This window comes from Halichoeres trimaculatus, unplaced genomic scaffold (genome assembly GCF_033239565.1).
Source record: "Halichoeres trimaculatus isolate MK-OKI-2021-1 unplaced genomic scaffold, fHalTri1.1 fHalTri1_scaffold_19, whole genome shotgun sequence".
Lineage (NCBI taxonomy): Eukaryota > Metazoa > Chordata > Actinopteri > Labriformes > Labridae > Halichoeres > Halichoeres trimaculatus.
In genome coordinates this window covers 11,051,469-11,078,500 of record NW_027437197.1, presented here as the reverse complement: position 1 = coordinate 11,078,500, position 27,032 = coordinate 11,051,469, and the positions used below count along the sequence as shown (strand labels likewise).

Below are 27,032 nucleotides of genomic sequence, written 5' to 3'. Positions count from 1 at the left end.
GAAAAGTGTTATAAAGAAGATCGCTTGAAGCACAAACCCGAGTAATAAAAGTCAGTACTGCCAAACAATAAGAACAGCAGGATACAGACGACTAAAACAGTGAGAAACAGCAGATGTTTGAGGCTGATACTTTCTATTTTTGTTGATCACCCTCAGTAGAACCATCAGGGAGAGAACTCAGGGATATTTCAGAGTTTATTGTTCTTTATGTCATGATAGAGAAGCACAGACAAGCAAACAGCAAGAATGTCACATGTTGCATTTTATATTCAGATTACCCAACAAATGTACAGACAGCATAGTAAGAATGAACACAATCATAGACAACACATTTGTTGCTCAAAAACAGCAGACACCGGTCTTCAGGGTGTAGCGTCTCTAGGCACCAAACTGAAACATTGATTTAAGCCATGTTTACTGTTATAGAGAAACAAAACCCTAAACTTAAATACAAGCTAAAAAATATAAAGAGCATAATCAAAAAAACGTAATAGAAAAAGAATTAATCAATGTGAAAAACTACAGCACTTAAAATAATACACTGGACTGTGAACAGAATGTAATACATTCAGGTCTTGTAGAACTGTATGCACATACGCATGAGCTGAAAAATGTCTGCATAAAGGAAAAAGCAATGCAGCTAAGCCCTGTGCTTAACACTACACCCCGAAGAACCGCTCAGGATCGTTACACAACTCATTTCAAAAAGGTAACAAAAGTTTTAATATTTTAACTTTTTAGTGCAAAGAATGAAAACAAAGTTACACTCAGCACAAAATCTGTACCGCCTCATTCATGCTTCATGCATGATTCAGTCAGAACGACCACATCAGTGACAGTGTTCACTATGACTGATGATGGTTTACAGCCAGGTTAGACACAAACGATGGATGATGTCACACAGTGACAGGATAAATGAAGCAACACAAGTAGTCAGTGTGCTCCATCAGCTGAAGCTAGTTAGCTTAGCAAGTGAGCCGCAGGACAGCTAATGGAATGTAGGGGCTTTAGGGAGGGGGCAGTGTCAAGCACCAGCCACTGAGAATCCATACTGGGGCCAGTTTTGGCACAATCAGCAGCAACTTTAACTTACTCCCTCAGAAACATAAATAAAATTATTATTAATCATACGGTTTAATAACTTGGGTCTAACATCCATTACAAGTGCAGGGAATGCAGTCATACGAAAGCACCCGGTCTTTAATGCTGTCTTATAATTGGTCTCATTCAGATTGTCAGGAAGTTGATGGATTCCTTGACTGAGGTGCAAACTGTTCTCTTTACTTCGCAGAAAAGAAAATGAGCTCCTAGCTTCTTTACTACTGACACTAAAAAGACGGCATATATTTACAGTACATTTAAAATGCATCAGAGTGACATCTCTCACTCCCACTGTAATTAAACGTCCACTGTAGCACCTTTAAGAAACTCAGAATCTAGTGAACTACACTCAATCGATAAGACGAGTAGAACTAGCAGTTTTTATTCACATTTTAGTTGATTTCAATTAAGTAGAGAAACAGCAAAAAGATCTACAAGGATTTCATCCTTAAACTATGGATTGTCAAACCCTAAATAAATTTTAACCGTCTAAACATCTAGTTCCTAAAGAAAAAATGTTGTAAATGCTAAATTTTAAAGGCTTTGGCAGCTTTGTAAATAATCACCATTTACTACAAAAGATACTTCATCTCAAAGATTAAACTGGAAGAAAAACACAGTCATGGTGTACAAATAATGGAAAAAGGGGGTACCAAAATAACACTGAAGAACTTTGGGAATGTCCCATGCAGCATCTGGGAAACACTTATATTTTGACAGTGCAGTTCGGAGTCATGTCCACGAGCAGGAGAAGGAAGAATATGAGCTGAAGGGTTTGTTTCTGATGTTAAATCTAGCAGCGATGAGGTTCACGTCTCTTTAAGAACACTGTGACGATGTGTGGAGCAGCTGTGGTTCTGCTCCAGTGGCCAGGGCTTGGCACAGAGAGACACGAGATGTTTGGTACACAGCATGATCACATCAAAAGTTGATGACGGATGGCGGGTGGAACACACACCACAGATGTACAAGTCATGGATGATGGGGCACAGAGAGGAGAAGAGATGAAGAGTACGAGGACAACAACACGCTAACAACAGGTGATGATGCTACGCGGTGAGCTGCCGAGGCTGTGACAGCTGCCTCTCTGCAGGAAGCCCTGCTCCACCTTCCAGCTCTTTTTTTTAAGATGGAGTTTACTAATTCAGAGTAGAGTTGTTTCTGGTTCGATAGCAGCCTCACTCTTCTTTTATCCAGCCTTTTATTCTTTTTGTTTCTCAGATTGAAGCTGACAGAGGAAAGGTGACGGAGGAACAGAGTGTAAACATCACTGGTACAGTCTTGAGATATGCATAAGCTAACTGCTGCTTATTTGGAATGGAGGCACAGGCCATGAACGAGACTCACATAGCATGCAAGACTGGGCCGCTACATCGCAAACAAAGCATGATAAGGCCAAGAAGAACAATACTGATACATCCAACTCTTCCTCCTTCATTTCCTACCATTGCTTTCTCTAAGTTATTTGAAGCCAAAGTCAAAAACGATTTGGTCTTCAAAGATGGCAATGAGCAGCATGATGCCGAACCCGGTCAGCATGCCCAGGTTCTGCAGGATAAAGTGTCCCAGCTGGCAGCGCTTGTGGTCCTCACTGTCCCCGTGAAGCATTTCTGGCAGCTATGAAAGAGACAGAATGACCATTTGGAATCAGAAAGAGATTTCCTGGGAATTAGAATTGCAGATCAGGAGGAACGCTGATGGCCCGTGTGGGAGTGGAGTTAGTAAAAGTTAAGCTGATGTTGTTTGGGGGACAATTATCACTGTGGGGCTGTGGAGTGTGTTGTGCCAACTCACCATATCCACAAGAGCCACATAAAGGAACATGCCAGCTGTGATGGCAAAGATCCAGCTGGTGACATTGTGCGTGTACTGGCCCACAGCTGTGCCAATCAGCATGCCAACGTAGGCCATGAGGGCGGACAGCAGATTGTAGACAATGGCCTGCTTCACCGTCATCCCCGCTTTCAGCAGCACTGCAAAGTCACCTGTGAGCCAGGAGAGACAAGAGCCGAATTTAGACACGTATCCCAACATACAGCAGTCATGCTTCAGTCAGTCAGTCTTATTGATGCTGTTTATAAAAAGTTACTGAAGGTGTGCGGCTGCATCAGTGACAGCAGTGCGTCTAATTTTTGTTTACAGCTTACAAAGTGTCACAAACTTTGCAGCCCTCTGTGAATTACAGAGCACACGTCGTGGTGCATTTTGCTTTACCTCCTCGCTCTGTTCTAACTCTGCTTTCAACAAGTTCACCTCATCACCTCAGGCAAACTCCTTCCATGTACCTGCCACTGCTATCTGTCTCCAAGAAGCTGCAAACAGACCAGAAGCTGCTCTCTGTAAGAAATATGTCTTTAACTCCCTCCTGAAACACTTATGATTATATATGCATGCCGTAGCCTCTCTACCCTCTTCAATCATTGCCGGGGCCAAATGCGGGAAGAGGCCCAAGTCTCAGCGGAAACGCCCTGGATTTGGAAAGAGAGATGAATACTGAGAAGGGGGTGGCCTACATTTCCTGCACTGTGTAACAAGCGGCCTCTTTTCCTTGCTAATTACCTCAATGAATATATTACCACTCTGCTCTCATCCATCAATCAAAGCAGAAGAAAAGGGGGAAAGTTAAAGGAGCTGGTCCGCACAAGCCTCACTTCAATAGCCTTTTTCCCCCCTCTTCAACTTTCTCTCTGGCGTTTCCTGTCTCCCCGGTTCCAATCCGTCAGGCACTCAGAAACGCCTGCCGCCGCCTCATCTACCGCAATTAACACACCCATCACTGCCAATTAGCTTCACTCTGGGTGGTTAAAGAACCCTCATAATCATCATCTTTGCCATCCAGCTGCTACGAGGGGGGCGGCTTTTGTGTTCAGGAGGAGCTGAGAGGTGCACTTGTCAAACTGCTGGGTGGGTATGACAAGCGGCCCGATGGGTGTGAATGTGTGGCAGTGAGTGCTCTTGAAGAGAGCGGACAATAAACAGGAAATGTAAGATTACACAGGGCGAGATTGATCTTCAGATATAGCTCGAGACTCGTGATGTGGTTTTTGCCATCTGGAAACTTGAGCACAGAGCAAAAATAGCTTTAAAGGATGGAAATGCTGGACAGGAATGTGAAGCTCTCTGCTGTCTCGTTGTACATCTTGAAATCCTGAAGATGCAGCCAGGGAGAGCAGATTTCTGGCACTCAGGAAAGTGACTTGCCAAAGATCACAGACTTTAAAGCAGCTTTTTTAACCCAAAGGGGTTCATCCCTCTTCCTTGAATAGAATCTTTAAACAGAAGTTGATTTTCTGTTTTTTCTTCCTGACACATAACAATAAGTTGACTTGACTTGTCGACTTCCAACAAGTCGACACAAGGGGGAGCAGGCGCACAATCAAGGCTATTATTCACCAGTTCACACTCTGCAGTAATTGACACTGCTCTATTCATCAAGCCCACAAACGAGGCATGGAAAGTGCACTGCAACGAGACACATCATTAGTACTGATCTGCTCTGGATGGTCCCATTGTCTCTGTTTCTCAGCCGACTCTTTCCACCTCGTCTTCACACTATTAACAAACAGACGGGGGGAGAGCATCAGAGTAAAATGAAACAGAAACACTGAAATGTTCACTATTGCTGATGCTAACTGAATCAAAAGAGTCCTCCGAGAAAAGCGATTTGAATGCAAATGATCAAACCAGCAGCTGCAGCGTCTTTGAGTCTGACTGTACTGAACAATGAGCGCCGGGCACAGTACATCATCCTCTCTGACAGACACACTGACAAGCCATTTCGCTGCTGTCAGACAAAAGCCATTAATCTGGAAAAAAGTACATTTTTCTGGAGTGAAAAGAAGAGTGATGATTATTGACACCGCTGGGTTTTTAAAGAGTTCCAGGGGACAGAGGGTCTGAGACTAAGATTAAAGTTTCAGTTGAGGTGAGACAAAGAGCTGATTTTCAGGAGGCTGTGATTTAGACAACGCTCGTCATTACGTGAGCTGTGAGGCCTCCACAAAAGCAGCTTTGTTCTACCAGCTGAGCAAATGAAGTGAACAGTGTGGAGTGGGATGAGTAAATGATTTGCTTTGTTCACTTTTCTGACACTTTCTCTCAGCGCCCTTTTGCACCACTTACCGAGCTCATGAGGTAATTCGTGGCAGAAAACAGCCACTGATGTGCTGATGCCTCCCGTCAGGTTGGCACTGAACGCTGCACCTGCAGAGACGAGGAGTTCAGGACATGTCAGCGAGGAGAAGTTTGACATTTTGGAGAAATACACTTGTTCACTTCTGGGCAAGTCAAGAGTTTGATAGGATCGATACGGCATTCATGCCTGAAGACAAAATGTGGAGCTTGAGCCAGCAGACACTCAGGCTGCATCAGAATGTCGACTTTCTAGACATGCAGGCAACAATTGATATCTTGATGGCATGAGACTGCATGGATACAACGTATGAGAGTTTTCCTGGCCTTTGAAACATCTTTAATAGAGTAGTTTATATTTTTTAAGTCAGCAGTTTGAGAAAATTAAGTAAATAAATCTTAAAAGCCTGCTGACACCCAACTGGGCCCTCTTGAAGAAAATCTTCCTGTGCCTGATTAGATCAGAGTAGATTAAAAAATCATTAACCCCCTGTGGGGCTGACTTGTCACTACTTTTGAAAAAGGTAGATGATCACATCTTATTCAGGAAAAAGCCTGTCTGCTTTCAAACTCCAGCAGGCTGAACTGCTGTGATTTAGTAAACTTCTTGTTTTCTTTTTATTTTCCCTTTTCAAAGATTTCTGAGACCATCTTGCAAAATTACACTTCTGGAGTCTAGACATATGTGTTGTCTGATTGGTTTCATATTTGGCAGAAAATACAAGAAACAGTCTAATCCTTCATACAAAGTTCCCTCATGTGGCATTAACAAGCCACCAGAAGGTTTGTAGGGTGAAAGAGGTTTGATTCCTGTTGAGTAAAGCTTAGCAGCAGCTGTTTAAAGCTCTAAACATGACAGAGGTATCGTATTGCTCTAATCCCATACCTATAGCCAGGCCATCACTGAAGTTATGCATCCCGTCCCCCATGATGACCATCCAGGCGATGCTGGCTATACCAGCGTCCTTCATCTCCTGGTCTGAGTGGCAGTTCCCTCCGTGAGAGTGACCATGGCCATGTGAGTGACCGTGCTTCTTGGCCTTCTTGCGTCCGTTCTCCTTTTGGGGCGAATGTTGGTCTTGCTGGGCAAGCTGTGGTGCCAGTGGCGTCCTGGTGGTTGGAGAGTCGGGAGGCTGGAGCTCTGAGAGCTGTGTGTCGTTGTGACCGTTGTCACAGGAGACGACAGTCACGTCTTGGTCTAAAACAGACAGGACACGTTCGTAGGTTTGTTTGAATGCTGCTGTGTAAAGTGAGACACTGAGGAAGTCTTACCTTCACTGATGGGCTTTAGGTGCAGCCACTCTGCATCTGAACGCCTGTTTAGCTTGTGATCTGACAACTTCCTGCCAATCTTGCCCTCTTCAATCTTTTTCTTGCCCTGTGAGAAAAATTTCATTATGCTTCTTCAGAAGAAATACAGAAATGCAGAATCCAATTAACTGGATGTTTGTTGCAGAAAGAAATAACTCAGGAAAGAGAAACTGACTTTGAGACTCAGTGTCTGAATGAAAGTCTAGTCAAGTCTCCTGCTACAGCTGGGTCACTCCACCTCACCTTGTGGTCTTTGTAGTGCTTAAACATGCCAATACAATGCTCGATGATAAAGAGGAGGTAGATGCCGGCCAGCGCTGTGAGGCCCTTCCAAACGCCATCAAAGGCAGTAAGCAGATCAGCGCTGTGGTCTGTCTCGTGCCCATGACTTTCATGGTCGTGGTTCCCTTGAGACTGAACACAGGGGGAGAAACAGAAGACGAGTAAGAGGCTAGCAGGAGATTGGCTACAATCATTGAGGTTTACTGAGTGAGTGATTGCACTAAGATCAATATTTTTGTGATAGATATGACAGTTGTTTGGAGAAAGTGGGACCAAGAAGTTTAATTATCACTTCAAAGTGTTACAACTGGAAAAGTTGATCTTGGCCTAGTTAAGTTTCAGTTTGGATGAGGCAAAGAGGCGGGCGTTTTGTCAAAAACCTTTCTAGCAGGCAGTTAAAGCGTGAGAATGACATTAGCTGAGATGTAAAAAACAGTATCCAGGTGAGTCCAAAGACATGAAACAAAACCAGATCTATATTTAGAAACTTGCCTCAGGAAGTGTCAGATTTACAAATGATAAATGCATCGTCTTAGCGTAATTTACAGTAGTCAGCCCCACAAATCAAGCTTTTCATGAGCTCATTATTCATGGACCATTTCTCCAACTTTTAATCATTTCAACCTTTATTTTTTGAGCAGAGAAGACAAGGGCATTTAAGACTCTACAAAGGGTTTAATCCATTGTACAGGGCATTCTCTGTCACACTCACATGAGGCAGTAGATGAAGGAGAGCATCTCCACTGAGTGTGCCCACAGCCAGCGCCACCAGGAAGGTGAGCAGGAACTTGAAGCAGGCCTGGTTCAGGATGGGTACCAGCACCACGCCCAGCAGGGACAGCAGGCTGATGATGGTGATGGACACAAAGCCCCAGAGCCACACCCACACTGGAGGAGGAGACAGGTCAGAGAAAAATGAAACAGCTGTTTACAGTATGTTGTGATGAGAGCTGAAGCTATCTGTCTAAATAAAAAAAGAGACCACTAAGATTTTCACTTTGGGGGGAATCTTTTTGGTTGATTCCAAAGCTGTCAAAAAATAGTCATCTTAATTTGTGATCAGAAAGAAAGACGACACTATCAGTCACAGATTTGGCATCACTTTGCAGCAAGCTGCAGGAATTCTTTCCTGTCCCGCATGCTAAGGAAACCGTCCTCCTGAGGTTTTCCATCCGTGTGTCCTTGTGATGACACATGACGCCTAAAGCAAGAAATGTGAAATGACATTTCAGCAGAATTTCACTTGCCTCGTTTTTCATTCAGACGTAAACACACGAGGCAGAAGAGGAAAAGTCAGAAAGGTACACTATCACTCAAACTGTCAGTCCACCTGTCAGCCCAGGACGTGACTCAAAACAGAGCCCAACCGAGAATGAAAAACTTTGATTCTCTCTCTGCAGAGGACAACATTTTAATGTAGTGAGGACTTCAGTGTCAGACCAATGATGGTGGTGTGTTTACTGAAGTGATGATGGATGCTTCACTGTTAATGTTCAGCTTTAATACACATACGGACTCACACAGGACGATTGTAATGCATATCAAACAGATAGCTGACTGCACTGAGGCATTTCAGGAGTCCAAACAGACAAAAGCTCTGCTTCTTTCAGATTCAGCCAGTAATTCAACTTTCCACTGTTGATATTTTTGCCCTGGTGAAATATCTAACCATTACTAAAAAGCATATTTTCCCCAAACATTTTGCAAGCTACTGCCAGAGCTTAATTCACAGAAACAGAAAGATGCAAAGCTGCCACAAAGCCGGTGGGGAAAAAATGCTTAATAACAGTAAAATCACGCTGGCAGACACGCTTCCTCTTCACGTCTAATCAGCCCCAGGTGGTGTCGCTTGAGAAGAGATGATCTGAAACATGTCTTGTGTCTGACGAAGAGGTCTTTAGAGAGACCGAATCAAGCTGTTACTGTCCCATTACCCAGCTGTAGGATCAAAACATTACAAAAAAGAAACCTCTCACCAGGAAGCTGGGGAACAGGAGGCTGGAGTTCCTCCAGGGGGAAATATTTAAACCGAAGAGGATGGCACTGATGTGTAAGTGCTGATTACACAGCCGCTTGTCTTAAGCTTTATACCCCAACCCTAATTCCTCTGTGTTCACCTGGGGTTACAGAAAAATGGGTTCTGTTTAGAAGATGGCAAACACTGACAGAAGGCTTTGATGCCTCCTGTCAGTGTTTGCTTGGGTGGATGCTTTTTACCGTACAATTTACATGATTTTCATCCTTGTCGGACAAAACTCTAAGCCCCCACGTCCTGTATAGAAGCATTTTCGTCAAGTTTATTCATTCATAATTTAGTCATTTACATTTGTTTTGTCACCTGTATGTGTGTTTACCATCATGAGAAGAGGCAGCATTTCTCAAAAGGTGGAATCAACATGGCTTGACTAAGCACTGAAGTCAGTGTAAAGGCACTGACTGCAGTGGGACTTTGCTCCCACAAGGGTCTTGAACTTAAATCACTCAGATTATTTAAGGAGGCACAGGTTAATTCTTAAAGCATAGATATTAGCCCATATTTGGCCTGATAACAGACATTGTTCTATTGAGAAATAATGTAAAATGCACTGCTGTTTGTGGCCAAAGTTTATTTGTTGTGTTGTACTAATTTAGAAGGGAAATCTGGTTAAAACTACTGATTCAGAATGAAGCATCTCATCAGGCATCTGTTAGACAAACATGAAAATAATGTCAGCTGTGGAGGAGTAAAACAAGTTTCATGTCCAGGATCTTTCACAGAGCAGTTGTAAGACATGTACAACTGACATCTGAAGAGGAGGACCTACAAGTGGAAATTTAAATTCAAAATCTCAAAGCTTGTTTAAAAAAACACAAAGAACTGCAAAGAAAGGATTTAAAACATTAGCTATGAGTGAAATTGTTTGTTTTCACTTTTATTGGCCCTAGTTTTCATATGCATAGATGCATTTCTATGATTGCATATTGTAGATGGTTTGTTTTAATCCTGTTTATGTGACAAAAAAAAATCCAAAGGTGTATTTTTGAAGTAATACTAGAGAGTGTAAATAAATCTTCCAAAAAGAAAACTATCTTAGAAATATAAAATTAAGATATGATGAGCAAATTGCAGCTTTCCAATCAAGTGATCCTTGACAATTCCACATACACATGCAGGGCAGCAGCTCACACCCACTTCTAGCTTCTCAGTTGTGAGTCGTAGACAAAGAAGTATAAGGAGAGCCTCATCATTAGGAAGAACAGAGTGGACAGCCACACTAGACAGTTGTCAGCATAAATGAAAATGTCTTTAATAGCCTTTATTCCAGTTTTATTGGTACCACTATTTTGTGCCTCACAAAAAGGAAGACGCTACAGTCGACTGCTTTCCTATTTGTCATATCAGGCGGAACATTGTGTAACCCTGAAAGGCAACTGTGTATCAGCCTGCAGTACATCACTACAGGTCCTTCACACTTACGAAGCTCATCTACTTCTCTATCTCATTACCCTTACGCAGTTGTAGTTTGTGTGCTATGTGTGTGTGTTAGGCCTATTAGATGTGGAGGTGGGCTCAGGGACTGTGGCAGGGCCATAGCAGCCAGAGATAACTGAGCAGAAGAGAGGAGAAGGAGACCCACCGGTCTGTGTCTTCTCTCCAATTATGCGTCTCCTGTGAGCTATGGCTCTGAAAACATGGCCCTGGGTGTCGCTTAGGCTCTCCTAATTGGCACAACACAAAAAGAGAGGGGAGTGGGGACCAGAAGGAAGGAACTGCAAATTTTCTGAGCTCCCCCATGGATGCTGGTGGGAGGTAAATGAGAGGTAGCTTCGCGGCGTGTGGCGATGCCTATGGTTGAGTCTTGGTGCACCGCTGCAGATGATCTAGCACTTCTAGTTTTGCACTAATGAGGAGCCAGCCCTGCCCTTTTGACTTGTTCATGCTGTCTTCTTCGTTGTTATTACCATTTTTATGGCTGTTTTCAATGGTGGCCCATGAGGCATGTGCAATATGGGTGTCTCTGCAGAGGAGTGTGTTTAATGATTAAAGGTTTCAGAGGGCGTACATTTAGGGAACTATTCCAATCTCACGGTTGGAGTCACGTTCCTGCTGCTCTGACAGCTTGAGTCTTTCCTTAAGTCCCTTAAAGTAACAATAACTTTAGCAGCTAGAATATTTTTTAATAACCTTTTTTTTTAACCTCTAATTAAAATGGGTTCTTGGAAGATTCCATGACCCCACACTGGCCTTATTTACACTGACAGTTCTGAAACTTCTTGTGTATTTTATGTAAACCAATTAAACTGCAGACATCATACAAAACATGAAGAAAATGTAAATGCAGCTTGTCAGCCAAGTTTTACTAATAATTTACTTATGAACTATCCCTGTAGGTTTGCATGTTTGACCCACTAATACAAACACTCTACAACTATGAGGAGCAAGTTCTGTGTTCAGAGATGGTTCTGGTCTGATTTGCAGCAAAGCTTTTTATAGCTTCAGATCACGACCTGTAACTCATTAACTTTAAACACCACGATTTTACGGTTTGCATTCTCATAAACTTGGACTCACAGTTATGTCCAACAGCTGAACGCTGACCTTCATTCTTTATAGCTGATCTTGTAGTCTCTTACCTGGTTTTCTCTGTTTATAATTAACTCAGGAACTTGGTAGACACTGGACAGCAAGGGCATCATCGACAGAAAAAAACATTTTTTCAAAGAATAAATCTGTGCACAAAAAGTAAATGAACATATTTTTAACTTGCAACAGATAAGCGCACAAGAGGACCATTCTTGCGGCTCCTGAGCAACTTTTTTGTTGTTGTTGAGGAAGTTGTACATTTTCAGAGTCACATGGCATCTGACCCCAGGCACGAGAGCTGTTTTTGCCAACTTTACTGTTGGGTTGATTTAGTTTGTTCAACATAAACTAGTTGGGTGAATTTGAATGCAAATGTCACTAAGTTATATGCAACTGTTAATGGTAAAAAAAAAAAAAAAAAAAACAATATGTGGTAGCAAGCTTGGTGAAGACTGTCAGTGGGTTTGTAGCCATTTCCTATGAATAGTCTAAGAGTTTAAAAAAAGTATATATCTTCTTTCTTGATTCTTAATCTTCTTAGTCTTTGAAAAAGAAAGTTAAAATAGTTTGTTGTTTGGCAGTGAAAGCAAAGTCTTTTTTTTTTTTTTAGTCTATTTATTTTTTAAACAAAAAGGCTGAGAAGTAAGGTTACCAAAGATGACAACTGCACAGACAAAAAGATTCCTTGTAAAAGCTTTGATGAGTCTCAAGAAAAACACAGCATAAGATCGCCAGTTTCTAGAACTTTGTTGGATGATTCTTGAGTACTTAATTGTTTGTTCTGTTTAAAATAAGTTTTGAAGTGACAGAGAAAGACTGTCTAGAAAATAAAAGCGGTACTTACAGGAACTTTTAGTCTCAAGAGCCTCCTGCTCCACATCCAAGTGGTGGTAATGCCGAATGCAGACACGACTGTCGATCTGGTAGAGCAGGGCAGGGCACAGGTAGGTGAACTGGCGTGGGGAGATGAGTGAATCTGGACTCAAGCCATAATAGGTGAGGAGCTGAGTCAGGTTTAGGCACTGGAAGAAAAAGGATGTTACAGAATGAGGCAAATAAACCACAGACCACGAGAAGACCAATGTTAATTAAACTTTCTTTTATTTCAGAGCATTTACATCCGTTATAAGCTCCAACAAGTCCTACCTCGTCATGCTGATGGGTTTTCCCTCCTGCATGACCATGCAAGGAAGGGCCAGGCAGAGTGGGGAGTGCATTCCCTCCCGGGGCTTCCCTCTTGCGTTTATGAGAATGGCTGTGACCATGGCTGTGACCATGGCCGTGACCGTGACCGTGACCGTGGCCGTGACCGTGCCCATGGTCGTGACCGTGCCCATGGTCGTGACCATCGTCGTGGCTGTGTCCATGCAGATGGTCATCAGACAAAGAGGTATCCTTGTTGGCCCTAAGCTTTCCTCCAGCTGTGACTGGCTTTCCAGGCCTTTTTGTTTGGCTTTCTGAGACGGAGGGAGGCAGTAGTGGATCTGGAGAGACCTCTGATGGTTGCTGCAGCTGGTTGCTTGGTGCAGTGGCTGTCCCTATCTGCACTTCGTGATCACTGTGGTCATGTTTGCCATGGTCATGATCACCATGGTCATGTTTGCTATGGTCATGATCACCGTGAGGATCAGAAGACGAATCCTCGTGGTTAGACTGTTCCTGTAGCTGCTCATGTTTGTATTCCTTGTCATGGTTGTGACCACTGTGATCATGGTACTCATGGCTGTGGTTGCCGTGGTCATGATCAGTGTGCGGTTGAGAAGACAGGTCCTCCTGGTTATTCTGTACTTGCTCTGTGACTTGGTCATGATCCCTGTGATCATGAGCACTGTGGTCACCATTACTTTGAGGTTGAGTAGGTTGGTCCTTTTTCTTTGAATGGTCCTGCTCATGTTTGGGCTCTTTTTCATGTGTATGATCATGGTCATGCCCATGTTGATGATCATGTGTGTCCTGTACATGTCCATCAGAATGTTTATGGACTCTGTCCTCTACGTTTGTATGATCATGACTTTGTCCAGCATCATGACCATGGTCATGACCATGGTCATGATCATGATCATGATCATGACCATGATCATGACCATGATCTTGTCTCAATGGTACATCAGAAGCAGGGCTACTAGCAGTACTGTGAAAGCTGCACTCTGTGGGGACCTGTTCGTGGTGTGGATGGTGAGAATGATCATGCTTATGTCCATGACCCATTCCACCCCCTCTTACATTGGGTGAATGAGTGTGAGTACCCTCCTTCACATCCAGTAAGTCTAGATGAGCTACATGATCATGGCCCAGATCATCATGGTCCAAACCTACCATCTTCACCTCTCCCAGACCCAAACTAAACAGCAGATTCTGAAATCCTTCGAAATCCAACCGGTCATTACTGCCATAACGCCTGAACAGCTGCTGAATGTAGAACTGCTGTTCCTCCTCTAGAGAGTGTTTTTGATGAATGTGGGACTCCGGAGGGGGAGTAGCTCCTCTCACGTATGGAGCATCAGAGATTTGCAGGTCGTTGTGCACATGGTTGTGGTTAGCAGGTTGATGCCCACCGTGCTGGTTGCTGTGCCCTACTCCATGACAGCGGCTGGATGGATGGAAGACAAAGGTGAGCACACACAGGAAACAGAACTTGGTGTGCACGTGGACTCGCATTGTCCTCTTACTACTGGTCCCCCTGCCAAAAAAGAAACATTGCACTATCAGAACATACATTCATTTCTACTCTGAGTAAAAGATTTCAAAATATCCTCAACATCCAGTTGTAAAAAGCTGTGTCTGTCTTCATATTGCCTCATGTAATAAGAAACACAAAAAGGCAAGAGACATTGTAACTTCAAGGTGGCTGGTGGGGCAATGTGGGACTTGTCTGGCTTTAGCTGAGAGCAGACAAATGAGTGACTGAAAGCTGGCATACCTGTGAGTATTTGAGCTAATTGCTACTGGCATGAAGGAAGTGAGAAACAGGAGCTTAAAATAACAGTAAAGCTGGTAGAGGAAGAGGATTGACAACTGACAGACATAAGCTGGCAGGGGCAGGCTGCCAGGGAAACAAGGAGAAGAGATGGGGAGGAAACTGCTGAGGCATGCACAGCAGGGATGCTCAATGTTCAGATGTACATTTTTGTATCAGGCAGTCATACAGCACCTTGGTTTATATTCAAAACCTTTGGGTTATTGAGGCAGGCCAATCATCAGATTTGGCTCCAACTACAAATCAACTCAACTTCTACTTGTTTTATGGACGTGTGTCTGTGATCCACTGTATACAGGTCAAGTAAAGTATTTCTTCACCCACAGGACTGTTAAATGAATCAAACGCCAACAGATCACAGACTAACTGATCTTTTGCACCACATTAAATCAGTGATCTGCACTGACCTCTAACAACCTGATCAAAAACTCCTGATTGACACTCGTCACACTGACACCAACAATTAACCGCAGTTGCAGTTAACTGCAATCTTTAGCTTAACATAACAGATATGACAGAATCTTCGAGAGGACAATAAACTCTTTGGAGAAAATTGTCCAATAAATTGCTTGTTTTCCCCCTACTCAGAAAACCCTGAAGCAGCAAATTCATTTCAGTCAAATGATCCTCATAAGACCTCTCGCGAAGCCTGTGGGTGGTCGATGCATGAAGAGAGGAGGCTGGCTGGGGTTGCAGAGGAGTAGAGAAGGGTCAGATGAGGAATAGTTTATAATGGTATGATTGCACACATCAGAGACCAAACACATATTAACACACAGTCTTCTTGCAGCCTGCTTGTTAAAGAAGTTTGTCTCTACAGTGTGAACATCTCAAGGGAATAGATGAGTACAGCTGAGACACATGCTGGGTTAAATGTTAAAAATGAAGCACAATATAGATCTGCTGCACAGTTGTCAAGCTGGTGGACTGCACGTTATTGGCTTGTAGGAACAATTACAGCAAAAGATCACACTATGTTGACACTGACTTCTTTTCTGAATACTTACAAGGAGAAAAATTGAAAACCAAAACTTCAACTGGACCTACACGACACGAGCCAAAGATCACTTAAATAAAATTACACAGGAGCCACACTTTAAATCAGAACACTAGTAGTCACACTTGTAATGTGCTGCTGTTACACAGTTTATTTGAAAAAACTTCAAGATGTATAATGTGACTTGAACAGAGCCTTTGTTTTTCCTCAAAGCTCTAATCACTTTGCAGACAACATCAGCAGCTTATCAGTGAAAGATGATTGACTTCCTATTCTCTTCTCAGCTATATCAATAACACATTAAATTTGTTATTTACATGTTTTTAACATTTTAAGTAATCTCACATAAGGGTAGAAGAATTGTAACTGTGAACGCACCTAGTATTAGTTTGAAAAAAATTATCTGACCTGTGCAGTTTTACGACTCCTGGTTACCAACCACGTGGTCCAACTAAACAGCTTTCAAACACCTATAAAATTTGCCAAATAAAGTTAATATCTTACCACAGACTTATCTCTTCATTGCATGAGCCTTGAGAAACCAATTGAAAGCCTACTTACCACTGAGAGCCCTTGACTGAGAGGTGTGTAAAATTTAGTGTGGACAAGAAGTTAAGATAGTATCCTGTTTGAAGGCTGTGCTAAGTGAGTGTGGTCACAAGCCTTCTTCACGGCTGTCGACAAGACAGTGTTTATAAACATGAGACAGCAGTGACCTATGAACCTCCCAGCAGATAGGTTGAAGCAGAAGCAGGACCTGCTTTTAAAAGCACACCCTCTGAGCAGCAACAAAGCCTGCTGTGTTCTACTTTGAATAGTCTTTGTTGTGCATGGCCTTTGGGGGGAACAAGACAAACTATTTCACAAATCTTATAAACTATTGGAATACACACTAAAAATTTAGTAAAGTTGTTTATTGGATAAATGTTTACATTTTATTTCTTTTACAGTGTTTTCCTTAATCTTGTGCACTCAAGGGTCAAGTATTTCTGATCTTGTTGTTCATTGTTCAATGCCAATAACAGCTTTGCTATATGCTGTTCTGTTAAAGCTAACTGAGAAAGCTGAAGTTATTAACATTCTTTGGATATACCATTTTTTCTTAATCATGAAAGTGACAGTAGTATGATAAGTACAATCTGGGATGCTAGTAGCACAAATGTAGGAGATACAGACTGTGAACTTAAATTGTTAAATTGTATTCCAAACAGTGCAGTTTTGTTTTTTAAATGCACGATTCTGACCAAGTCAGGGGAAAAAGCCTTGAAAAGTGGCATCGCTGTACTGGTCCAACCTGGAATCTATCCAGTACACTTTTTCTTTAAAGTGATACTCCGGGATGGAACAAGTTGGGTCCTATCACAAGGTTTAGGGCAGAAATTACCCCTACAGCAGTGTTTTTTGTGCAGCAGAAGACCAGGGCGCACGCACCAAACACCCCCTCCCTGCTCCTCTGCCGGTTTCCTCTGCACTCAGACAGGGCCATATTTTACTAGACCAAAAACACAAACGGACTCCCACCAAAAAAATCTAATATCGGTCTGCATACACGCTTTATTAAGAGAATTTTCAGCGTGATACTTTCACACAAAAACACAGCTAAATAAGGTTCTAGTTCTCCTCGTGTCTCTTCGTCCTGGCAGACTACCTGCGACTACCTGCGCGCTGATACACTAAGCGGCGAGCGCCTTGTAGCCAGCTGTGGCTCTGCAGCGGAGGTAGCGCTGTTTTACGCCACGATGAGAACTAGAGCCTTATGTAGCTGTGTTTTTGTGTGAAAGTAACACACTGAAAATTCTCTAAATGAAGCGTGTATGCAGACCAATATCTGATTTTTTCAGTGGGAGTCTGTTTATTTGTGTTTTTGGTCAAGTAAAAAATGGCCCTGTCTGAGTGCAGAAGAAACCAGCTGACGAGCAGGGAGGAGGTCTTTGGTGCGTGCGCCCTGGGCTTCTGCTGCACAAAAACACTGCTGTAGGGGTAATTTCTGACCTAAACCTTGTGATAGGACCCAACTTGTTCCATCCCGGAGTATCACTTTAAAGCTGTTGCTTGCTACTTTCTCACGCAAAAAGGTATTAATAGTGCATACTTTACACAAAATTTTCGAGTTGATAATCATTTGTACATGTAAACCACCACAACAGCAGAACTGATGTTTCTTTAAAAGGCATATTTACACAGGATCAAAGGTCTTCCTAGAATTAATCCTCTTTAGTTGTTGCTGATGTAATCACCATCACAGTACATAATCCCATCATCATACATTAAAATGCAACTTGTCAACTCACCGCGATACCTTTCCTCCTGTTTAGCCCCCAGTCCTGATGCTATTGCTTGAGGGGTATTTCCAACTCTTTTGAATTAGGTACTCTGAAAAAAATATTGAAGAAAATGGACAAGTTTAATTTAGGCATCTCTTTCTTCTTTTTCATTTTCAAGTTTTAGAAAATTCCACTTTTGTGACAAGAGGTCATCTGAAGCATTACTTGGGGGAGCAGATTGATGAAGGCGAGTATCGTGACAACCACTGAGAATGAATAAGTATCCACAAAGACAGGTCAGGGTTACTAAAAAACATGTACAAGTGCAGTTTACTTTTGATACTCAACCATTTAGAGGAGATTTGCACAGAACAGTTGATGGCAGCTGCCTTTAAGGCCCCTTCAATGCCCATTTTTAAAGAGGAGTCAATACGAATAATCTAACAAAGCCTCAAACATAGCTGATTGAGACTCAGAGTGAACACTTTGAATAACAATGATACATCAGAATGTGTTTTGAATTGACTAAGACTATAAGTAGGAAGCCATTACACCAAGCAAAGAGTTTCAGACATGTTAAAGACAGGCTAATGTATTTGGACAGTGTTCCCTTTTCCAATCATTTACTTTGACAGAACAGTAACCAACTCTGAAAACTGAATTAGTCCATTTCATTTAATTTCCCCACTAATCTGCAAGGTTTTCAAGGATGGTTTTGTGCACACACTTCCCTAAAACAGTTTTGTACACAAAGAAAGAGTGGTAGAACAGGAACTGATGTAATCCTTAGAGATACACAAAAAAATAAAAAAGGAACTTTGACGCAGCCTGGTCACTGCAGGACAGTAATAAAACTGTAATGACACAGACTCTTGGCAGCATCTTTCTGGTGTTTCTGCTTTATGCTTCATACACTGGTTGGGGATGTCAGAGGGCACATTTTCTCAAAACATGAACTTACTAAAAGAAAGAGAGGATCGAAGATCAGTGTCCTGATCAAATCTTCTCTAAAAACTTGTGGTAACAGTAATGTCCTTTTGCACAGAATAGCAGACAGACTCGAGTTAGGCTGCACTTCTTTTAACCTACCCAGCTCTTTATCACGCTGCCTTAGTTTCTGTCACTGTTTTCGGATCCTACAGAGTTTACATCTGTCATGCATTTGCTCCTACATCCCTTATATATAGCACTAGACAACAAAATAATACACTTAATTTGGTACTCAATAAAATATAAAATACATATATTATCGAACCAAAACCATCAAGATTTGTAAAAATTACAGTTCATATTTTATAAGTTTCCAGTTAAAAAATAGCCAAGACAACCATGTAACTAAGCAAATATTGGAAAATTTAAATAAATCCTTAAATCAATTTTCAGACTCTTTAAACATATCTGCAGGCTCTGCAATCCAGCCCTTTCTTTCCAGTACACGAGTGACAACAGAGACACATCCGTTTTTAAAAACACTGTGGCCCTCAGGCTACTTCACATGATTCTCACACACTTCAACAGACTTCTGTCATGTAAGTGTCAGGCAACTGTCTGCAGGGGAAAAAATAAGGCTTAAGAGTGTGTCATTATAATTACAGTTTGCAACAGATTTGATACTGAAATTCCAATGCAAATCAATTCATGATCAATGAATAGCCCAAAATACAACTGAATTGGATAATAAAAAATGTTGGTTTAAGCTGACTTTAAGGCAAACCCCCATCAAAATATCTTCACTGAGATCATTTTTAAATCATGAATTGTAAAACAAAACTGAATTTTGTCCAAATGTAATATGAGCAATACCTGTGAAGAACTGGTGAATGGCATCTTTAATCCAATAGAAAAGAAAGTTGCCCAATTTCTTTATTCATAATTTCTTGAGCCCTTTTCAGTTTGTTTCTTTAAAGTCAGGGTTTGGCATCTCCTGCCAGGACTTCACTTCTGACGACCAGTTGGCACCTGCCTGTGCTGACTCCCTGACAGTTCGGTGCTCGGAGGGGCATTTCTGCAGTGACAGCGACAGGAAGTTAGATGGGCCCTTTAATTCCACACTTTACAAGGACTTAACTTTTACAGTTTCTCAGATTCTTCCTCTCATAAATTGGCTCTTTTTGCCTTTGGGTTAAAAGACAAATACATGTTCCAAAAAGAGCGGTGTGTAACTTGACAGAAGTTAAAGACGTCACCAAGCTTTAAAGTTTAGTTCATAAGTTAAAATTTGAAAGTAAAACACAAGCTTTAATAGTTCTGTATTTGAAAAATCTGTATCTGTTTGTTTCAGTTTGATCAGGTGGCCTTTATGGGTAATGTGGCTTCTCTTAAACTAGGGGCGTGGGATATGACAAGGGCTGCAAGATATTGGGAAAAAAAAAGACATTGCGATTTTTTGGGGGTTGCGATATATTGCGATATATATTGCGATATTTTAAAAAATAATAATTTTCACCAGATGACTTGAATAGCTCTATTTGGGAAGAATTTGGTTGACTCACAATGACACCATTGTATTCCTATAATCCCTTTAAATCCAGGCCAAGGGGGTTTATCTGTGAATGATGAATATTGCTGTATGAAAGGGATCCAGGAGGCCATGTCTCTGTACAAAATAGAATAGGTTTCAATTTCAGTTGCTTTTTTTCCATTTCTCCAATAAATGGGGGATAGTCGCATCACTTGTGCGATGTGACTATTGCGCATGCGCATATTGCGATGGCGCTGTCCAAACGACATATTGTGCAGGCCTAGATATGACTATCTTAGATCGCTAAGGATTAGAACGTGATGACAATCTGCCAAAGCATGGAGATCGTAGAAACACACTCTATTCCACTCAACGTTGTCTGTTCAATATTTCTGCGTACGCATGTACAGCCGCATCCAAAGTTTTTCTTCTCTGCTAAATCACACCATTTGCTAATCTGCTACGTGTCGGCTTTACAGACACACCATTGAACCAATCAAAAGAGCTGTCGGCAGTGTCTTGGCTTGTTTTTTTCCCTCCCAATTTGATCCCCACTTTTGTTTAAAAAAAAGCATGGCTGCATATAAAAGTGAAAGCGACGAGTTGGTCTCCAATAGAAATCGTGTCCCCGCAATACAGAGCTTGTTTGGGTTATCCAATAACGGTCATTTGCAAAGTTTGCAACAAGAAAAATCATACTCCTGACGTAAACTCAATGAAACCTTTCAACCACCCGAAGAGAAAGCCCCTAAAAATGTATGCCGAAAGTCAATCCACGAAGCCCAGACAATGTTTTTGATATAGGTAGTTAATGAGGGCACTCCATATGAAAAAACAAGAAAGCGCTGTAAAGATGTGACAGAAATCTTTTACTTTGCAAAGGATGTGGTCCCCATATGGCTAAAAATCTGAGTTCCTTTTTCACAGTGACCAAACATATTTTGCACAGATGTTTGTGGTTCTTCTGGATTACACTGCTTTTAAGTGTTTAATGCAGTGACTCAAGTCTACAATATAATTTTTTGCTTTTTAGTAGGTTATTTTTTAATAACTTGTGACAGTTAAATCTTTTAGACAACTTTAAATGAAGACTGGCTTAAGTGAAGTTGAGTTTACATGGCTGAAGTGCGTAATAACAAGAGGTAACATTTACATTTGATAGGAGGACTGTTACAAACTTGATTTTCTTGATGTTTGGTTCGGTTTATTTTTCCTAATATTTATTGTATTTTAATAACACGAGTGTGCTCCCTCAAAAAACAAGTTGCAGTCACTAAACTGATATGCTACCTTGATAAGCCAGCTGTATTGTAGCAACTGTGCAACTTACTTAAAAGTTGTGTTGTAGCTGATTTCCTTTTGAGTTAAGCAAAATTAAAAATCTATTACTAAAAACTAAGAACTTAGTATTATGCACATCAACATTTACTTTGCACAAGTTTGCCGAATTGTTAACCTAAATAAAAAAAAAGTGTTTGAACATACTATCTACATCATCTTTTACATAATCTTTTATCCTTTTTCATTACAAACATTGTTTTTAAATTGGTAAATTGTTTTACACAGTTAAAGAACATACAAAACAGTCAAAATAAAAAAATGTGATTACAATGTGATTGTGTTTTAGCATAAATAAAATCACGATATACATTTTTTAAACACCCACCCCTGCCTTAAATTCTTGTGAATGTTGACATGATGTTAGTTCACTTGTCCTTTTTAGCCTGTAGCATGCAATCTCGTGCGTTTGACTTGATGTTACTCTTTAAATTCTGTTGCCATCACAGCCTTACCCTATCAGAAAGGAATGCCTCTTGCAGGGCCTCAGTTGTGCGAGTAAAAGGTTACGTCTGTGCTCACAGAGTCAACTTGTAGCAGATGGTGTGTGGGAATCCGAGAGCAAAAACAATCTGCAGTTTTATCAAGAAATTCAGTGAAGTGGGAGACCAATGAAAGAGTTGAGTGCAAGCAGCGTGTTTCTGCTGACACTTACGGTTGACGGCTTAAAGGAAAAAACAGACTGTCAGCTGTCTTCTCTGTTTCGTAAGCAACCATTCAGCGGTAGTGATGCTGCAAAGTGACACATTACCAGCACGAGCAGTCATCATGTTAAATCATTACCTCAATCACCCACCAGAACCACAGACAAGTATACTGTACCTTCACCTGTTCTTTTTGGGCAAAGCACTTTTGTAGTTACACTGCCAATCACCTTATGCTTCTAAAAAACGCTTAAAAAAAAGAATAACCCCAAAGGCAGTCATTTTAACAGCTCAACAGAGCACCTCCCTGATCAAAAGTAGCTGTTCTGTGGAATCTGAAGCTGTGCGGTAGGTCCCCTGCAAACCTCCTGACTCAAGTACCTGGCATACTTACAGTAGCGTAAAAAGCTTTGATCTTTACCAGGCAGCGTGAGAACAGTTCTGGATCTAGGTGCAGAAACCTGTTGTGGTCTTACTTCTTCCCAACAGCTCCGCAACAACTAAGATGACTAATTAACGACCCACAAAAGACAAACATCTCCCCGCTCTTTCAAACTGCCCATGTGATTATCTTCTGTAGACTGTATTACTGAAAACAAGTCTGTTGAGTAAACAGTGCAAACACACCAAGCTCCTCAGCACAAACTGCTTCAAATAGAATTGATGCAAACAGGCAAACTTAGCCAAACTTCACAGATCCCATATTTAGTAAAGGTTTTGTCGGTCGAGAGTACTGAGTCATTTTGACAATGACACAAATAGAAAGTGCTGAATTTAGTCCTGAAGCACAACACTGCAGAGTATTACAGCCGGACTGGCCAGGCGCAGGTGTGTGACTGATGCTCTGTGGCCTGGAAACTTGTTCATCAAAGTGTAAAAGAGCAAAAGACTGCAAGGCTAGACTACACACGACATGTAAAGAGAACAATCATCTGAGGAGTACACCGTGCACATGTCAAAGAAAAACACCCTGTAAAAACAGAGTGATTCTTACCTTTAATGAATAACACCACTTATAGAAAATGTTCACACCAGCACTGATATGAGTAACAGGTTGAATTTTTGGAGACTAATGAGTCCGGTGACTACACTAATTTATACTGGGAGGAGGGGAGGAAGGTGTGTTTCTGCATGTTAGAGCATTCAGAGCTGAGTCTGGGATCTACCACCTGACCACCTACTCATGTGAGTGTGTGTAAGTGCGTGTATGTGAGTGTGTGTTTGTAGCAGGAAGTCAGCGAAAAAAGCTAGTATTAGTGAGAGTGAGCAAGCACCATTGACTTTAACGTGGCAGAAATTTAAGTTTTTTTAAACCTATTATTTCTTCTTTTTTTTTAATCTATCAATTACTTTACGAGAGAAATCAAGTTTGGAATTCGGAATCCTCCAAGTGTCAACTTCCCCATTCATGAGAATGAGGATTACATGTTATGAACAGTATATAAGTCCCATCACAGTTCTTACCCGTACCTCTGAGTGGAATGCCCATTAAAAAAATATCCCTGATAGGTGTACATACAGATTAAAGGATTACACACTCAATGTTTGCACCAGTTGTCACGTCATGCAGGTTAGCTTTAAATACACTACAGGGCTGTGGCGCTGCAAAAGCTTAAGATATGAAATGTGAAACTCTTTGGCTTAGAAGACTGTATATCATTGGCAGCGTGGGAAGAGTCTAATGTGCACAAGATTGTGGACATTTGGAGCAGGTAAAACAAATAGACAAGCCGGATCTGTGTTTACTAAATCCTTTTTTGGAACCAGCAGCTGGCAGCAGCAGTAGCCTTCACTTAGGGTAGGCACAATGAAGGTACAAAGATGTGTAGCATTAAATTTACATTTAAAAAACAAACTACAAGGCAAACTTGCACACTGATAAAATCTTTTGCTCTTGTATGAGGAGGTGAGGAGACTCATTTCCACAGCTACACTACCTGTATGGCCCTAGGGACACTGGCAGAAAGTCAAGAGACAAATAGAGGCAAAGAGGGCGTTTAGCTCAGGAATACGTGTAGTTCATGAAATATTTAGAGAGATCTACACACTCACATGCTCACAAGTGCTTTCTACCTATGCTCTTTCACCCTCTTACCCAAACTCCATTACAGACTTCTTTATGTGGACTGCAAGTTATTTTGAGACTCGGCAAAGTTTATAGCCAGTGCCAAATAGGGATGGGTACCGAATTAGGTACTTTTAAAGATACCGACTGAATTCTGGCAAAAGTACCGAGTATCGATTCATGTAAAACCAAAAGGTACCATGTTTAGGTACCTAAATGCATCGCTGTGACTGTGAGGGAGAGAAAGAGTAGGTGATTTTTCATGCTGGACATCAACACAGCATTGCAAGGTTATATATTGAAAAATAAATGTTAAATTGAAAAAAAAAAACTTTATAATTAAACGAGTTGATATTTTTTATTGCATAAACACAGAAAAGTATCGAAAACTGGTACCGTTGAGTACCGGTACCAATTGCCAGGAACCGGGTGTCAGTACCATATCGTTTCAAATGTGAAAAGTACCCATTCCTAGTGCCAAATTATATTTTTCTTATGTCAGTCCAACTATAGCAGATTAATGTACAAATATCCAGATGCCAGATACTGACAGGAGATAGGTATGTGGGTTTTTTGCATTTGCCTCCTGAAAAGTCTCAAAACTAAAAGTACGGTATAATGCCTTTCAAATGTTTTCATAAACAAGCTTGGGTTGTCATACAATAGGTCTGCTTTGCACATCTGAGCTGTGAAGCAGAGACTGAAACATGATTTGAACATCAGTCCTGAACATATATATATATATTTTTTGAAAAGTTTATTCGGATACACAGAATGTATAAACCCTAAATGCACTGCCCTGCAGCACATTCCCACAACTGCACTTTTCAAAACAGAAACCTCCTGATCACTGGAAGCTGTTTACCACATTACAAAAGAAACACATTCAGTAGCTCATATTTATCACCTTACAAAGGATATATTCATTCCTTAAGCACAATGAGCTTTTTAAAATGTACAATGACACAACAGCCTCTACATGTTATCCTTGAGCTATACCCTCAGCTGTAGGCTGTGACCTAAAAGCAGCACTAGTATCATATACTGGAGCGTAAATATTATTGAGTTGTGCAGCTGAACGCTTGGGTGGCTGTTTACTCTGTTAAGACACATGATGGTCATTTCACTGGTCATGAATGGTAGAGCTTTGGAAGAGGAAACATTTATACTTCTGACTGTTCAATGTCTTTGTTGAAAGATAATTAGGTCTTTTTATTGAAAGTGCTCCCATTTCCTCCCTCTGCCTCCTTTAACCCCTGAAATGAATAATCTGAAATCATGTGAGGGGAGAAAGTATTATAATACCCAGTCAGGTGGCTCACAATCATACTGCCAACATGTTTTTTTTTCTAGCTTATTCGCATGCCACCAGTAAATATGTAAAGCTTATCATGTGCACATTTTCATGGGTGTTAAAAAGTTAGGCTTAGTACAGCTTCTAATTACTTGTAAAATCAGATGGTGTTAGCTTGTTAGCTCAAGGAGCAATTTGTTCCCTTATATAGCCCAAGCTTAATACAATTCTTGCTTACGTTTTAAGTAGAACAACCGAAATTACAAATATTTAAAGGTATTTCACTTCTTTCCTTTACACTGCTTTAAACGCGTTGCGATAACCCCAAGCATTGGAATGTGGAAAACAGCTACAAATATGATTTATTTTATTATTATTTGTGCAGTTAAGGTATTTTAACAGCAATAAAACAATTGAAAGCAATATTGAAGACATGCTTGAATGACCAATGTTACGTTTTTGAAGATGTGCTCATGGGTGCGTGTAACCGGCACCATGTGCTCAAAGCTCTTGCATCAGCAGCACTTGCTTCCGTGTACCAAGCAGATGAGACAAATTATGAATAATCCCTTTTTAATATTGAAATAACAACGAGCCATACTAAGGTATAGTTATTTCATACTTGTTTTTCCAAGGGCGTATGACAAAAATGTCACATTTGCACACAACTAAAAATACTACACAATCTGATGCGATGGGTGAAAGGAACAATGCAATCTCATACGGGCACCTAAACTGTACCCTTTGCTCAGCCTTTCTTTCAAGCAAACAGATCCATACAGTTATTAGGGTAGTTTTTGAGGCAGAGAAACGATACCGCCCGTCGCTTGATGCTTTGATCAACGGAGGGGCTTAAATAACTGCACGTGGTGCGCATCAGACAACGCTGAGCGAGCTCGCGACTATCCCCGTCATTGAAACGTTAGCACCAACAAACAGTATTCAAACGTTTAAAACGCTTTTGATTCACCAAACAGTGACACGCTTAGCACAAACGACAACCCATGATACACGTCCTAAGCCCTTCGGTCTGTCTGTGTTACCACTCGCCCCTTTCGAGCTGGCTAATGCTAACATTAGCACAGAGGTAACAACTCAAAGCAGCTAACATAAGCTAGCAGACGATTCACCGGAAATTAGCCCACAGCCGATAAAAAGCAGCGACTGTACATTCTGCCTAAGATAAAGCTTTATTTGTTCACAGTGGTTTATTCTATCTACACGATGTGGTAAACACTGCTCGGGTCCATGTTGTGGGTGTGAATGATAACAAATGGGTTTTTTATATAGTTACCTCACTCGAGTGCCGTGTGCATCTCCTCTCCGCTCGGTACCAAAATGTAAAAAAAAAAAAAAGTGCCGTCTGGTCTACGTCAACGCAGGAGACCTGTGATTCACCAACCACTCTTACAGACCTTGCGTAAGAAAATGCCATTGACAAACTATGAGTCTGCGCCAATTGCGTAATGCTTTGAAGACAGCACTGACGTTTTTTTCCGCCAGATTGTGTCTGAGATGTCATATGACTCACTCTCAAGAGAACAAAGCCGGCAGTAAATTAATCCAGCATCTAATTATAAATCTTACACCCTCTCTGCTGATC

General features: G+C 41.3%; 1 protein-coding gene across 1 annotated transcript; it reads right to left on the bottom strand.

Annotated features, from left to right (window-relative positions):
* Positions 1 to 184: 184 nt before the first annotated feature.
* On the bottom strand, positions 185 to 26,765 carry slc39a10 (solute carrier family 39 member 10). Its single transcript, XM_074695170.1, has 11 exons — positions 26,724 to 26,765; positions 17,655 to 17,736; positions 12,536 to 14,069; positions 12,234 to 12,411; positions 7,538 to 7,713; positions 6,787 to 6,957; positions 6,505 to 6,610; positions 6,119 to 6,430; positions 5,224 to 5,304; positions 2,896 to 3,086; positions 185 to 2,718 (listed from the first exon to the last, which is right to left on the bottom strand). Exons 3-11 carry the CDS (start codon positions 14,045 to 14,047, stop codon positions 2,563 to 2,565), a joined length of 2,883 nt encoding a protein of 960 aa, XP_074551271.1. The 5' UTR covers positions 14,048 to 14,069; positions 17,655 to 17,736; positions 26,724 to 26,765; the 3' UTR covers positions 185 to 2,562.
* Positions 26,766 to 27,032: the final 267 nt, after the last annotated feature.

Coding starts and splice junctions, on each gene's coding strand:
- slc39a10 (XM_074695170.1), bottom strand. CDS start 14,047: ATGCGAGTCCACGTGCACACCAAGTTCTGTTTCCTGTGTGTGCTCACC. Junction 7,714..12,233: donor TCTTGAGACTAAAAGTTCCT/GTAAGTACCGCT, acceptor CTCCTCCTCCAG/TGTGGGTGTGGCTCTGGGGC. Junction 5,305..6,118: donor CAGTGATGGCCTGGCTATAG/GTATGGGATTAG, acceptor TCGTCTCTGCAG/GTGCAGCGTTCAGTGCCAAC.